The sequence below is a fragment of the Dipteris shenzhenensis genome, chromosome 25, assembly GCF_047967505.1.
Source record: "Dipteris shenzhenensis isolate YYH24624 ecotype China chromosome 25, Dip_SZ_1.0, whole genome shotgun sequence".
Lineage (NCBI taxonomy): Eukaryota > Viridiplantae > Streptophyta > Polypodiopsida > Gleicheniales > Dipteridaceae > Dipteris > Dipteris shenzhenensis.
The window spans coordinates 16,518,260-16,531,935 of NC_141620.1; the positions used below are offsets into that span (position 1 = coordinate 16,518,260).

At 39.0% G+C, this 13,676-nt stretch overlaps 2 protein-coding genes across 2 annotated transcripts in view; both read left to right on the forward strand.

Annotated features, from left to right (window-relative positions):
- The window catches only part of EMB2804 (tubulin folding cofactor B), a 45,122-nt gene extending 41,665 nt beyond the window's left edge, over positions 1-3,457 (forward strand). Inside the window, exons 6-8 of the mRNA XM_087396850.1 lie at positions 582-715; positions 2,947-3,016; positions 3,179-3,457. Of these exons, the coding sequence (XP_087252976.1) occupies positions 582-715; positions 2,947-3,016; positions 3,179-3,226 (252 nt within the window). The 3' untranslated portion in view covers positions 3,227-3,457. The remainder of the gene's footprint in view (positions 1-581; positions 716-2,946; positions 3,017-3,178) is intronic.
- Positions 3,458-12,149: 8,692 nt separating this feature from the next.
- Positions 12,150-13,676, forward strand: part of LOC147885519 (epoxide hydrolase 3-like) — a 30,306-nt gene continuing 28,779 nt past the window's right edge. Inside the window, exons 1-3 of the mRNA XM_087396565.1 lie at positions 12,150-12,249; positions 12,547-12,758; positions 12,848-13,030. Of these exons, the coding sequence (XP_087252691.1) occupies positions 12,180-12,249; positions 12,547-12,758; positions 12,848-13,030 (465 nt within the window). The 5' untranslated portion in view covers positions 12,150-12,179. The remainder of the gene's footprint in view (positions 12,250-12,546; positions 12,759-12,847; positions 13,031-13,676) is intronic.

Genomic DNA, 13,676 nt, shown 5'->3' on the forward strand with positions numbered 1-13,676 from the left:
TGCAAATGCATTGTAGTTCATAAATGTGCAGTATACTACAAAATTTGTTCTTTTTTGGCCAACGTTTGAATGTTTGAAAACTGAAAACATTTGCATGGTGCAAACGTTTTCTTGCAACCATGGCTGCTAGTCTTCTGTTACAATATACGATAGGATTGTATGACATACTTTGTGTTAAGAAAGTGCTATAGACTAGCAAAACACATTCTTAGTTGTTGTAAAGGGGTGAAAGAGACATCATTGGATATATCATATGTATAGGCTGGCTGTGGCCCTCTTCCTTTAAAAGATATAATAAAGTAAGAAATAAGTAAGAAATGAGTTACTTTGTCCTTAAATCCTTTCTTTCTTTCAGCCATTCATTAGAAGGTTTAGATCATTACGCAAGTTTAGATTTTATAAAAATCTTTGAGGATGATAGCTCATTATGTCTGTCTCCTCTTTTGTATTTTGTCCCCCCTTCATTGTTTCATTTTTGTAAAAAATATCGTGGGAAGAGCTCTCAGATGATGTGTATGCGTCCTATAGCAGTAAAACCTTAGAGAATCATTTTAATTTCTGGTTGTCCTTTGCATGAACAGGTCGGCGATCGGTGTGAGATTGACCCTGGGGGTAAGAGAGGTGTAGTCATGTTTGTTGGAAAAGCTGATACCTTGGCAGCTGGCTATTGGATTGGTATCCAATATGATGAGCCTATAGGCAAGCATGATGGCATGTACGGTTTGATTATTTTTTATTTCTAAGCTACTCATTTTGTATGCATGCAAGGTAACTTAATGTATGTCATTTATCCATGTCATAAAGGTATTATGAAATGTGGTGAGGGTTGAAGCTTCCATATATTTATGGATATCGGAAGTACACACAATTCACTGGAGTTTAATATTGATTGAAAGTCCTTATGGTGTACAGTACACAAAGGCAAAGTATGTGTGTGCGCACCTGCACATGTATATGTGTGCCTATTTGAAGAGAGGCTTTTCAAAATTCAAGGCAAGCCATGATCATCCCCAACAAAGCTATTCCACATAATGGGCTGCCTAGAAATCTCAGATTGTGTGGATGGAGGAACCTGCGCCTGAGAACCCTTAAAGCTACACCAAGCCTTGACAATAGCTATGTGGTTAAGGCGGCATCTTGATATTTGTTGAATTGGAAACTGTCCTGCCAATCACCACTCGAGTGTGAGAAATATGACTCCAGAAGAAGAAAGCCTTCCACCTTTTTTTCTTTGGCATAAATCCCCTAATAATCAATTTGCAAAGCGATTGTGAAGTCGCCTTTGGGGGCATCCTTGCTGCTGGCCTTCTTTGGGCCACAATGGAATGCGTCATCGGTACTTCCATATAATTATTTCTTTGACTTGGTTTACATTTCCCATGGTAAACATGAATGACTGGTGACGAAGACGACAATGTCGAAGTGAAAACAAAAGGCACTGGATTTTGGTGACTGGAATGGTACATCTTTCAGTCCCTTTGGTTGCTTTGGGTGTGAGAGTAGGTACTCATATGCTATTAAAAACCCTAGATTTTCCTTATTTTCTAAGGTCTGCCCTTCAAATTCTAAGGCACCACTATAGATCCATTTCTGATCACCTCCCATTTCTTTCCTTACCCTGCTTAGCTTTCTTTTCTTTGCTGCTTCTTGTTGCTTTATTGTTCTGTTTTCGTCTGTGCTTTGCTTTGTTTTGCTGTTCGTTGTGTTTGTTGCTTCTGCCATTAGTTGGACCAAATGGAGAAAGCTTTGACTTCACTGCTGCGTACCTTTGTCTGCTTATGTGTTATTTGTTTTGCTGTTTCTTGCTCAAGTTTGCTCGGCTTCGTTGCTAAGCTTCTTCTTGGTTGTGTTGCTTAGAGTATCTGTCTTCATAGGTTCAATTTGGCGATGTCTTTGTCCTTCGGCCTTGTTGTCTCGCCTTCGGTGATGTCCCGCCTGGATTTGCCTAAGTTGATGACAATGCTTTGAATTTGTTTGCCTCTTGTTGGATGACTCTTGGCTCTGCAGTGATGTCATAAATTATTTTCTTTGCTCTACTTCTAGGCTGGAGTCTTCAATTGATTTGAAAACAAACTGCGAAGCGCATCTCACTGCTGTTTGTTGATCTCTGTTACTGACAACTGCTCGTGCCATGGGAGACAAGCTGATTCAATTGCCTTTTTGTGCCCTCCATTGTTTTTGCTCCATAGGCGAACCGTCAGGTGCCCACCAATTTGGATCTTTCGTTGCTACTTTGCTGTGTCAGTCCTTAACTGATCGCTGCCTTTCTTCAGATTCTCTCTAGCCTCTCAGACAAGATCTATACTCAATCGATTGCTACCTGATCTTTCAATGACTGGCTTCAATTGGATTTATTTTGTCATCTCTGTTTGTCATATTTATGAAGTTGAGGGCCGCTCAAGTATAGATGATTGGGTCGATTCAACAAATCAAAATATAGGTAAGGTCATTGCTGATTAAAGAAAAAGAACCAGGAACACAAAAGAAGCAATTGGTATCGTCAGCAAAAGGATACTTAGCAGAAGAGGACTTGCACTTGTGCGAGGAAGATTAGTTGTTGCTAAGACAAAGTAGTAATGAACCAAATCACCATTTTTAAGAGCTGCTTTGGTGTTGATCATCTTCGTCAACCTTGCACAGAGCAGCGGCAGATCAGCTGAGTTGGCTGCCCGCATTCGATTTCCTCAGGAAGCCCCTGCTTCCTGCCAGTGTAGGCCACTGGCGGATATGCCCCTTGTTCTTGGCCATGGGGTGTGAATGGCAGGTGGGAGGAATTAAAAAATCTAGGCTTCGTCAACCTTGTTCTCTAAACCTCATCCAAAATGGCCTCACTATGGGGCTCACTGTTGTGCTCAAACCATCTTTTGCTTTCTGCACAATGAGATGGTTGTGTTATTTTCATCCTTCTTACATTTGTTTAATTTCTGGTGTGATTATGATGTAAAGGGTGAAGGGCAAGAGATACTTCAGCTGTCCGGCAGGCCATGGGGCAATGCTTCGGCCAGACAATGTGAAGGTATGACCCACATTATGCTGTACCCATATACATGTTTGTGTTCTGCAGTTTCTCTGTGTAAGAGAAAAGAAAAGAGCTAGAATCAGTAAGCGTAATCAACCATTGACTGCAATTTATTTAGCTAACTCACAAGGTGATGGCCATTCTCAAAATATTGTGCAGGTGGGTGATTATCCAGAGCTTGATCCCTTTGATGAAGAGGAAATTTGAGATAGCTTGTTTCTTTTGCTTGCTCTTTAGAGAAAATATTTGGATCTGGGCATTTGCCTTTTGGTCATAAGTCACATAGGAAAAGATACTGCATCTTATGTTTTGCAGGATAGCAGTGTCAATGGTTTGTAACTTTGCATGGTCCAACCACCAAATCTAAGAGGGACTTTTGATATTGCTGGCTTTGTTTAATCTTAATGCGTTCTATTAGGCTCTTGCCACTTTCAATAATTACGCTAGAGGCCTTAAACTCTAGTTTTCAAGAATGTTTGTTATTTTCAAAAGCTTATAAGACGAAAAAAGTGGGGTTTGTTTGAAGGGCCTTGAATTTACATGTTAAAGAATTGAGGACTCGTGTTATTTCTTCACAAATTTGATGGGGTATGTGTGATTTTGGTAGGATTTTTCAAGCATTAAGGATTTAATCATTTAGGAAACTAATGAACTCCTGCTAAGTAATTGTGTATGCATGTGGAAGTCATAAGCTTGAATACTGAATAAGTGGCCGGCCATAATTGTCTTATCACTTCTTGCTGATTTATAGCTCCAAGCATGGTTAGAGCACCTTCTTTGTGTAATGTAGATCAAGAAAATCATTAATCCTATCTGATCCCACTAAGCGCTATTTGATTCTTATCACTTACCAGATGAACTAATAGGTGGATTAAATAGGTAACTAATTACTTCGTTAATTAATATAGATTCATGTAATAGGTTAATTAATTAGATAACTAATTTATTTAGAAAATTAAGTAAATAGTTAATTGACTAACTAAATAAACTATATTAATTAAGTAGCTAGTCAACTAATCTAGCTAATTTATTAATTAGAGATTTAATTAACTAATTTGATAACTAATTATTTTGTTGCTAGTTTGTAAATTATCTAACTAGTTAATCAATCTAGATATGTTTTGGTATAGGTACGTGCTTTCTTGACTATTTGCTAACTAGTAGTATAGTCAATTAAGTAACTAAATATATTATATAACTAATTACTTAATGAATATAAAGTAAATTCATTAAGTAATCAATGTAGATTAGTAGCTAATAAATTAATGAAGATTATGTAATCACTAATAAATATACTAGTTAATTAACAACTAATTACTTGATATATATGTATACATATATATATAGATGTATACATATATACATATATATATAGATGTATATAATTATATATATATATAGAGAGAGAGAGAGAGAGAGAGAGAGAGATGTACACATACATATATATATATATACACACATGTATATATACATTAATAAATGTATGGGGGGACATACTCGCTCAACTTTATTTTATTCCCATTTGTTTTGGATCATGGAGGCTAATTAACTTATGTTTTGTCCATGGATTAATTAATTAATTTGGGTTAATTGATTTATTTTAAGCTATGTCTAAGAGGAGTGCACATCATGCAAGAGGGTAGAATTGCAACCCACAATGTTTTCTTCCTCTTATGTGAGCCCTACCACTAAGCTATAGAGTGTAAGAGCATACCTAGTGCTAACTAAAATATTATAAATGATCCCCCCTTCTCGTCTCCCTTAAGAATGCCATTGTTTTCTTTTGAATTTCATGGAGGAATGACACTATCCCATTCCCTCCATTACAAGGACAAACTAGCGCTAGTGCCATTCATGTTGGAAGGGAGAATGGCACTAGTGATATTCTACCCTTCCACTGGGGGGAGTGGCACTAGTGCCATTCTTCGCATTCTAAGGGGGATGGCACTAGTGCCATTCTTTCCATGCAAGTGGGTGGATGCCTTTTTGTCTTTTCAAGGAGGGAGAATGGCACTAGTGCCATTCTCTCCTTGCATGTGGTATTGGCACTTGTGTCTTGTCCCCCCCCTTCCCTTGGAAGCAAGGTTGGCATTAGTGCTATTATGCCCTTCAAACGGTGGGAACTACACTATTGTCATTATGCCCTGAGTGGGAATGGCATTTTTTTTTGCAAGGGGAGCATGGCACTAGTGCCATGTTGCACTTGAATGGTACTAGTCCCATGCTATGCTTGTAAGGGGGATTGGCACTAGTGCCATTATCCCCCTTGCAAGAACTATTGTCATTCTCTCTCTTCTAGGCATAGTGCCATTCTGTCTTTCAAATGAGAGAAATGACACTAGTTCCATTCTGCTCTTCCAAAGAAGGGAGAATGGCATTCTTTCATTGCAAGGGGAGCATGGCACTACCCTTATAGTTGGAGGAATAGTGCTAGTGCAAAACTTGCCATGGAGTTGTGGCTGTGAGTGTCTTTCTTCACACCTCATATTGAGAATAGCTAAATTGCTATTGCCCACAATCTCACAAAGAGATATAGGACAATGGCACTAATGCCAATCCCTAATACCTCACAGATAGAATGGCTCTACTACCATGCTCCACAACCACAGATACTTAATGATTTTGGACTTGTCAATTCAACCTGTTTGGGATTGTCTTTTGAAATTCTTTGGTTGTAATGTACCATTCTGCCATTCAGAGGGGATAACTTTTAGATTTATGTAAGCTATTGTGAAGATTCTTGTCTATGTCTCATTGGCAAGTTATTTTTTGGTTGTTTTTTTCCTCAACCTAAAGGTGAAGATATTGTCCTTTAGCCGCTCCACTCTTTACTCACTTTCGTCAATGGCTCCATCAAAATTCGCTAACTATTTTCCACCTTTTTGATTCATTCATGAAGCTCTAAGTAGGCAATCTGCAAGAGAGTCACTCTAACCCTCCAATTTGCCAATATGGGTAGCTTGCCTCTCACAATTATCAATGGACTTACCAAGCTCTTGCAGAGTGCAAGGTGTTGGAGTTCCAATTTGGAACATGTCCCTCCAATGTGCAGTCGTTTCATCTTGCCTAGAACTGCTCTTTGTACGATGTGAATCCTTTGCATTTTTTTTTGGTTTTGAAGGATTCTTATAGCCTCCTAACACCAGTGTGGTTTCCTAACTCTTTGTTGTTTATCATGACACTTTTCTAGTGTTCAATGCATTATTTATATTGCAAAGCTATTTCAAAAGGCCATCTTTTTTCATCTTATGAGTATCAATAGTTGCTCTCATGAACTTGAGCTCCTTGCTCCTTTGCTTCTTATCTTCTCTACCTCTCCTCCATAGCCAACTTTTCAACTTCATTTGCCTTTTCCTTGGCTACCTCAGTTTGTAACCGTGCTTGCGATTCCCTTGTGTGTTGCATCTTCCTTGGATTGTAACTAGTCTACGTTAGCTTCATCATCCTCCTTGAGCTGTTACTCGAATATTGCATTTAAGCATTGGTCATTGGCTCTCCTCGATACCTTCCTCATCTCTCATCAACTTTGCACAAGTGAGCGATAAGGCCCATGCTCAGCAGGTGCATTCTAGCCTCATTGGTATGAGGTGATAGTGGAGAATTGTGCTCAAAGTCATTCTTGAACTTTGTTAACGTGGTTCTAGTGAAGATCACCTTTGAATAGGAGACTTAACCCCTATGTAGTTGCTCTACTGCTGCTCCAACTTGCCAGTACTTTGTAGTTCCTCAAGTATGCGAAAAGAAATGCCTTGTTTTTTATAGTTCTTTTTGAACTTCTAATAATAATGTTGAAACCTTGACTGCATCATCATTGCTAGCCTGTGCAAGGGGAAATTCCTTAATGAGGTCATGTTTGTTCTATGAACCTTCTAAGAGACCAGCCCGCAAACTACCTCCAAGGACTTTGACCACATCCTCAACCATCTTTGTATCAATGTGAAATTTAGTATTTCCACAAACAATATATCCCTCCTTCACATGCACTTCTCTCAGACTTGTAAAAAAGGTATAAATTGAGAAAAAGCAGTGAACGCTTTGGATGTTGTAATTGCAAGATTTGCTGGAGCAGTGGAACCAGTGGATGTCATGGAGGAGCTAGCTGGATGATACTAGACCTTGGTATGTGCCTATGACACTTCCATGATTAATACGAGGAAAAAGGTTGTAGGTAAAAGGCTTGCGTGGTGTAAGGATTGAAAGGCGAGGCAAGATGGCCAAAGGGAAAGATGGTGCATCTCTAATTCTACCACTGTGGCAGAGGAAGTTGGATACAATGCTGGCATTCAATTATATGTTGGCATTCAATTACATGCATGTTTTCAATGTAACAGTTCGTGAGCACTAGTTTTAGTCAAGACCCTTGTAACTTATGTTATCTTTAATTTAACAGAATTGGTGATATAATATAACATAAAGATAATGAGAAAAAGGCTAGTTACTTAGCTTAAAATGATGGAGTGCATAGCACTATGTAGATGAAATGATGGTGCAGTGAGCATCGAATGGTGGCCCTCAGAGTTTGATTAGGAATAAGTGGGATGACTTGATTTAACAGAATTGGTAATATAATATAACATAACGATAATGAGAAAAAGGCTAGTTACTTAGCTTAAAATGATGGAGTGCATAGCACTATCTAGATGAAATGATGGTGTGGTGAGGATCAAATGGTGGCCCTTGGAGTTTGATTAGGATTGAGTGGGATGACTTGATTTCACTACATTAAGCCACTGGGCTTGCAGCCAATTAAATAGATATTGGGCTCATATGCAATTACAACCACCTAGCTTGCATGATGAGATGACCATTTGATCCACCACTATGGCCAAGATGTTTCCCATTGGTTACAATGATATTCTCTAATATTATTATAACCCAGCCCCTAAATTTAAAGGCTCCAATGCCCTTCAAAGGGGGATTGTCCCTTTGCCCCCTTCAAAATGAAGTGCCACGTTTGAAAGAACTTCTTGTAGTGCCCTTCAAAATCTAAATTATCTATCAAAATGAATTTCTAGGTCGTTGAAGTGATCAGATAGCCAATTGCTCATCCATCATTAGCTATTTAAGCACTATGCAACCAAATTGTTGACTTCACATTATTCCAGTGTTGTCTCTTTCTCCACCCTCTTGATGCACCTCCTACTCCACCCTTGTCTCTTCCCTCTGGATCCATCAAGTCCTATGTCCCACCTCCAGCTTATTCCGTTCTTGTTTATTGCTGTCTGCAAGGCCATCATAGTTCTCTCCTATGACTGGTGAGTGGGCGATATGCTACACGACCTTTCATGGATGGGAAATCTACCAATTCAATCCACATGAGATGTGCATTTGAGTCCAAGATTGGACAAAGTTTATTTTTGGATTCTATATGAGTTGCAAGCCCAAGTTGACCAAGCCAGGAAACCATCTTGCAAGAGTTTTTGCGACATCAGTCTCACTGGGTTAGCTTGAAGATCATACTTCTAATTATAAGAAAATTTTAGTATCTCATTAGTTGAAGGGAGGTACCCAGTTCTCACCAAAACAAAAATTTTACCAACAGCAGGCTGCCATCTTGTTGTAGCCCATTTTAAGCACCAATGCTGCTAGCATCAGTAGACCTATTATGCAGTGGCAACATGCCACACGGACTTAAGATACTAATACAGGCACCATGTTGGTGCCTCCACATTGCACTAATCGTGCATCTTTGAAGACATGGATAGGATTCTTGGTGGACATAAGATCATGCCAACCACCGTGCTTGCTAGACCAATGCCATGGCCATGTCGACCCATGCATCTACTGCCGCCATGTTGGTTGGTGATGCAAAATGCATAGCATTGTATGTGACCATTGTAATGGCTAAAATTATAGGTAGGCACAATGGCCCATGTCAACTACGGCGATGGTCGAGACTAGGCAATCAATCTCCATGCAAAACATTTATTAAATCCTTTAAATTAAGTGTAATCCTAAAGAAATTGAGGGCAATCCTAAAGGTTAATCGGGATTATACTTAAAAATTTTCAAAAATCTTATCAACTTGAGATTTTTCAAATAAGTGCTATGCTTTGTTTGCCAACCAAATGGCCACCTTCTTTTGAGACGATGCGACCTAAGAGCATACCATCTTAGCACAAAACATACACTACATTGGGTTAAGACTTAGTCAACCTAATCAACAACAATGAGACGGACAGCCAAATTCTTTAGGTGCTAATTGTTATCACCAAAGGCACTGAAATCTAGGTACTTTGAAAGGTTGCCAATGTATTTTTAAGGCCAACATTCATAAGATCAAAATAGCGCACGCACTTGGTGAGCTTTCTTGTATTAACAATACACCTTTTTGTAATATAAACTTGATATATATACGAACTTATTAGGTTTCGCAATTGGCTACACCAGACCATGTCCCTGTATTTATAGAGCTCACCCATTTGGATCCCCCGGCTTCTGGAGACTTCTCTATCTCCATCTCTATATATCTTAAGGAGAAGGTGGCTTGGGGACGAATTTGGAGCTTTGGGTGGAGCTTCAGAGGCTTTGGAGCTTACACAACTTCGGATCTTGCAGACTCCGAAAGAGGAAGTGCAATGCGATGATGACACGTGCCAAAGGGACTTGGCAAGAGCAGAGCGCCTTCCTAAGTGGCACCCTCCAATTATAGATGGGAGAGTGGAGTCAGTAGACTGACAGTGCGAGTCCCAGCAGTATGCATGTGCGTGGTAGATTGCCACATGGAACGGATAGCCATGTGGGTGTGATGGGGCACTTGGGTGTAGTCTTCGCTAGACTGCAGATAGGAGGACAGATATTGACACATGACTGCGCGCGGCGTGTTGAGCCTGAGATTGCAGAGAGATTGCAGTCTGTTTCGCATGGGTTGATGCGATGGCATGGCACGCAGCAATGCGTTGAAGACTGAAGATGGTGTGGCGCAGCTCGAGTAGCAGGTTGTGCATTGCAGACTATAAGTCAAAGTGCAAGCTGTCGGTTGCGTGTGGCAGATGACTAAATAGCATAGGGCCCATGGAGGGACAATGGTTGGTGGTGCAAAGACAATAGTGGCTGGTGATCACGTGGCGCGATAATGGATGGTGGCACAGACGACGATGCCATATTGGGGAGGCGGACTCGCAGATTAGAGAGAGGAGACATATATATATGTACACACACACACACACACACACACACACACACACACACACACACACACACACACACCATGTACATATATATACGTTACATAAAATTTATATAAATGTAAATAAATATATCAATAAAGATATAAATATATTTATTTATCTTTATCTATAACTATAACTATAAATATAAATATAAATATCTAAAAATAAATAAATAAATAAATAAATAAATAAATAATATCTATAAATATAACTCGCAGATAGATAGATAGATAGATAGATAGATAGAGAGAGAGAGAGAGAGAGAGAGAGAGAGAGAGAGAGAGAGAGAGAGAGAATTTATGTATGTATGTATAAATATCTAATTATAAATAAACACACATATCTTTATATCTTTATATAAAGATTCTCTCTCTCTCTCTCTCTCTCTCTCTCTCATATCAGATATCAGATCGAGAGAGAGAGAGAGAGAGAGAGAGAGAGAGAGAGAAATATACAAATATATAAATGTATTATCTATATATACACACAAATATATAAAAATAAATATGTATAAATATGAATATAAATAAATAAAAAAATATGAATGTTAATAGAGAATATAAATGCATATCGAAATAAATAAATAAATAATAAATAAATATATACATGTGCTTATTTAAATTTATATAAATATAAATATAAATAAATATAAATATAAATATATATGTAGATAGATATGTGTGTGTGTGTGTGTGTGTGAGAGAGAGAGAGAGAGAGAGAGAGAGAGAGAGAGAGAGAGAGAGAGAAATATACAAATATATAAATATTATATATATATATGTACACAAATATATAAAAATAATATAAACAAAAAAAAAATATATACATAAAATATATATAAATGTAAATATATATTGAAATAAACAAATAAATTAAAAAAAATACAAATATATATATATATATGTGTGTGTGTGTGTGTTTATTTAAATTATATATATATATTTGTGTGTGTGTGTGTGCGTGCGTGTGAGAGAGAGAGAGAGAGAGAGAGAGAGAGAGAGAGAGAGAGGGGGGGGGGGGGGGGAGTATGTATATATGTGTGTGTGTGTGTATACATAATTATATATGTATATATATACATATATATATGTACACACACACACACACACACACACACCCCATGTACACACACACACACACCATGTACACACACACACACACACAATTATATATACAATTATATATATGAATCAAATGACATCTTAAATGTGTGACTAAAGTTAAGAACATCAAAATTGAGAGAGAGAGAGAGAGAGAGAGAGAGAGAGAGAGAGAGAGAGAGAGAGGGAGAATCATTTAAGATGTCTCACCTTGCCTTCCATTGAAAACCAAGAAATGCTTAAACACTAGAACATGCTACACATAGTCCAACTCGACAAGGTCTCTTTTGCCAATATCTTCTTATCTATGATAACAATAAGCTTGAAGCGAATCAAATGACATCTTAAATGTATGACTAATGTTAATAAGTTGAAGTAAGTATAAATGTAAATGTTTGCATATATACGTGCTAATTATCTCTCTCTCACACACACACACACACACATATATATATTTATATATTTATATGTTTACTTATATGTGTCAATAAGCTCAATAAGGAAGTAGTGAATGACATGCCGTTTTAAATGTATGAGTAAAGTTTATAAGTTGAAGTAAGCATATTTCTTCATATATACATGCTAATTATCGAATTTCTATGTACACACATATAGAGAGAGAGAGATGCAAGGAGTCCTGTAGCCCGTATATGTGAGAGAGAGATGCAAGGAGTCCAGTAGCCCGTCGTAGACGGGTCAAGCTACTCGTCTAATTAATGGTGCCAACGCAGGGGAATGGACGTTAATTTTTGTCCAACTCCGCGGGCACATCGACTAATGAATTAATAGGTAGTTTTTTTCTCAATGGGGGCCTATTAATGAATCTGGTTAATGCATCACACTCATTTTGGACACTCTCGGTTTTCATCAATCACAGCGGAGCTGCCAATGGACGGCTTCACGCACCGATCCGTCACCTCCAACGGAATCAACATGCATTTCGTCGAAATGGGCTCAGGCACGTTTCTCGTCGTCTTCTGTTTCGATCCAGGGAAGACATGGCACATCGAACAGTATCACACGTCGTCGACGACGGCTCGCAGCATCGTTTAATGCGCAGCCAGAATGGATTGACTGCAGCTTCATCAGCTTGCTTTCTTAGTTTTCCGAGAGTTTGGTCGCTTGTCATTTCGTGAATTAGTCTCGCGAAGCTGTGAAGATCATGCCTTTCTACTCGAGTTTTCTTTCGCGCTGCTTTTCGTTGATTCTCAAACGTTTTCTTCAAGTGGGGAGTTCTCAACCGCTCGATCCACAGGTCCTACGGTGTTACTTCTACACGGTTTCCCTGAAACATGGTATTCGTGGCGGCATCAAATCCCTCTTCTAGCCCAGGCCGGTTTCCACGTCGTTGCTCCCGACTTACGAGGTTATGGTAATACCGAGGTTCCACTTGGTGTAGAAAAATACACAGCATTGCATATTGTGGGTGACTTAATTGGACTTCTTGATGCGCTGGCGGCACCACAGGCATGTAAACTTGAAGGTCAACGAATAAGATTTGTCCGTTCATGTTTTCCAAGATCGTTTTTTGACAATGTGCTGATCTTTTCTGACAGGCTTTTGTAGTAGGTCACGACTGGGGGGCAATAATTTCATGGTATCTTTGCCTGTTCCGGCCGGATAGGATTCTTGCACATATCGCTCTTAGTGTCTATTTCATCCCGCGTACGCCTGCTGGCAGTCTAGTGCAACAAATGCGAGCTGCTTATGGTGAAACGCACTACATATGCAGATTCCAGGTTGTAAATAGATATCCTTCCTCTCTACAACCTCTTTAGCCCTGTCCAACATGAATCTTTTCTACGCCAGCATGCTACTAGCAGGCGGGCACGTCTAATCATTTTCCCGCGTCTCCTCTTTTATGTTGTATGAATTTGTTTACCTGCTTTCCAAGCATTATTATTTGGAAATGAAAATAGCGAACTTTATAAACTCTAAGATGTCATGGGACAACACACTTTGTTAGAGAGAGAGAGAGAGAGAGAGAGGTATATTAAACGTCTACAAGAGGCCAAAGTGGCCTATGAGACTAAAACCAATACATCTGTAACTGATGAAGTCTCATCAGTGAAAGAGAAAAGACAATACTGAAATCAACTCTATTTTACCTAGGGGTAGAAATGAAATGAAGAGAAAGACAACACAGATATAAACTATCTAAGATACTGCTCTCTCTCCCGCTCATCCCACTATATCCATCATGATGCTAGGATAGAGAGGTCAGCACGTCTCGGCAGATGCCTTCGATGCCGCACAATGATGGTCCAAATCTGTCCATGGAAAGGGCGCTTGGGGCGTGGCCTGGGTAGTCAAGGACGTTGTGCTCGAGTGAGTGCGAGTGCTCTATTCAAAGTGATCCCACCTGAAGAGGATGGTGGTTGCTGG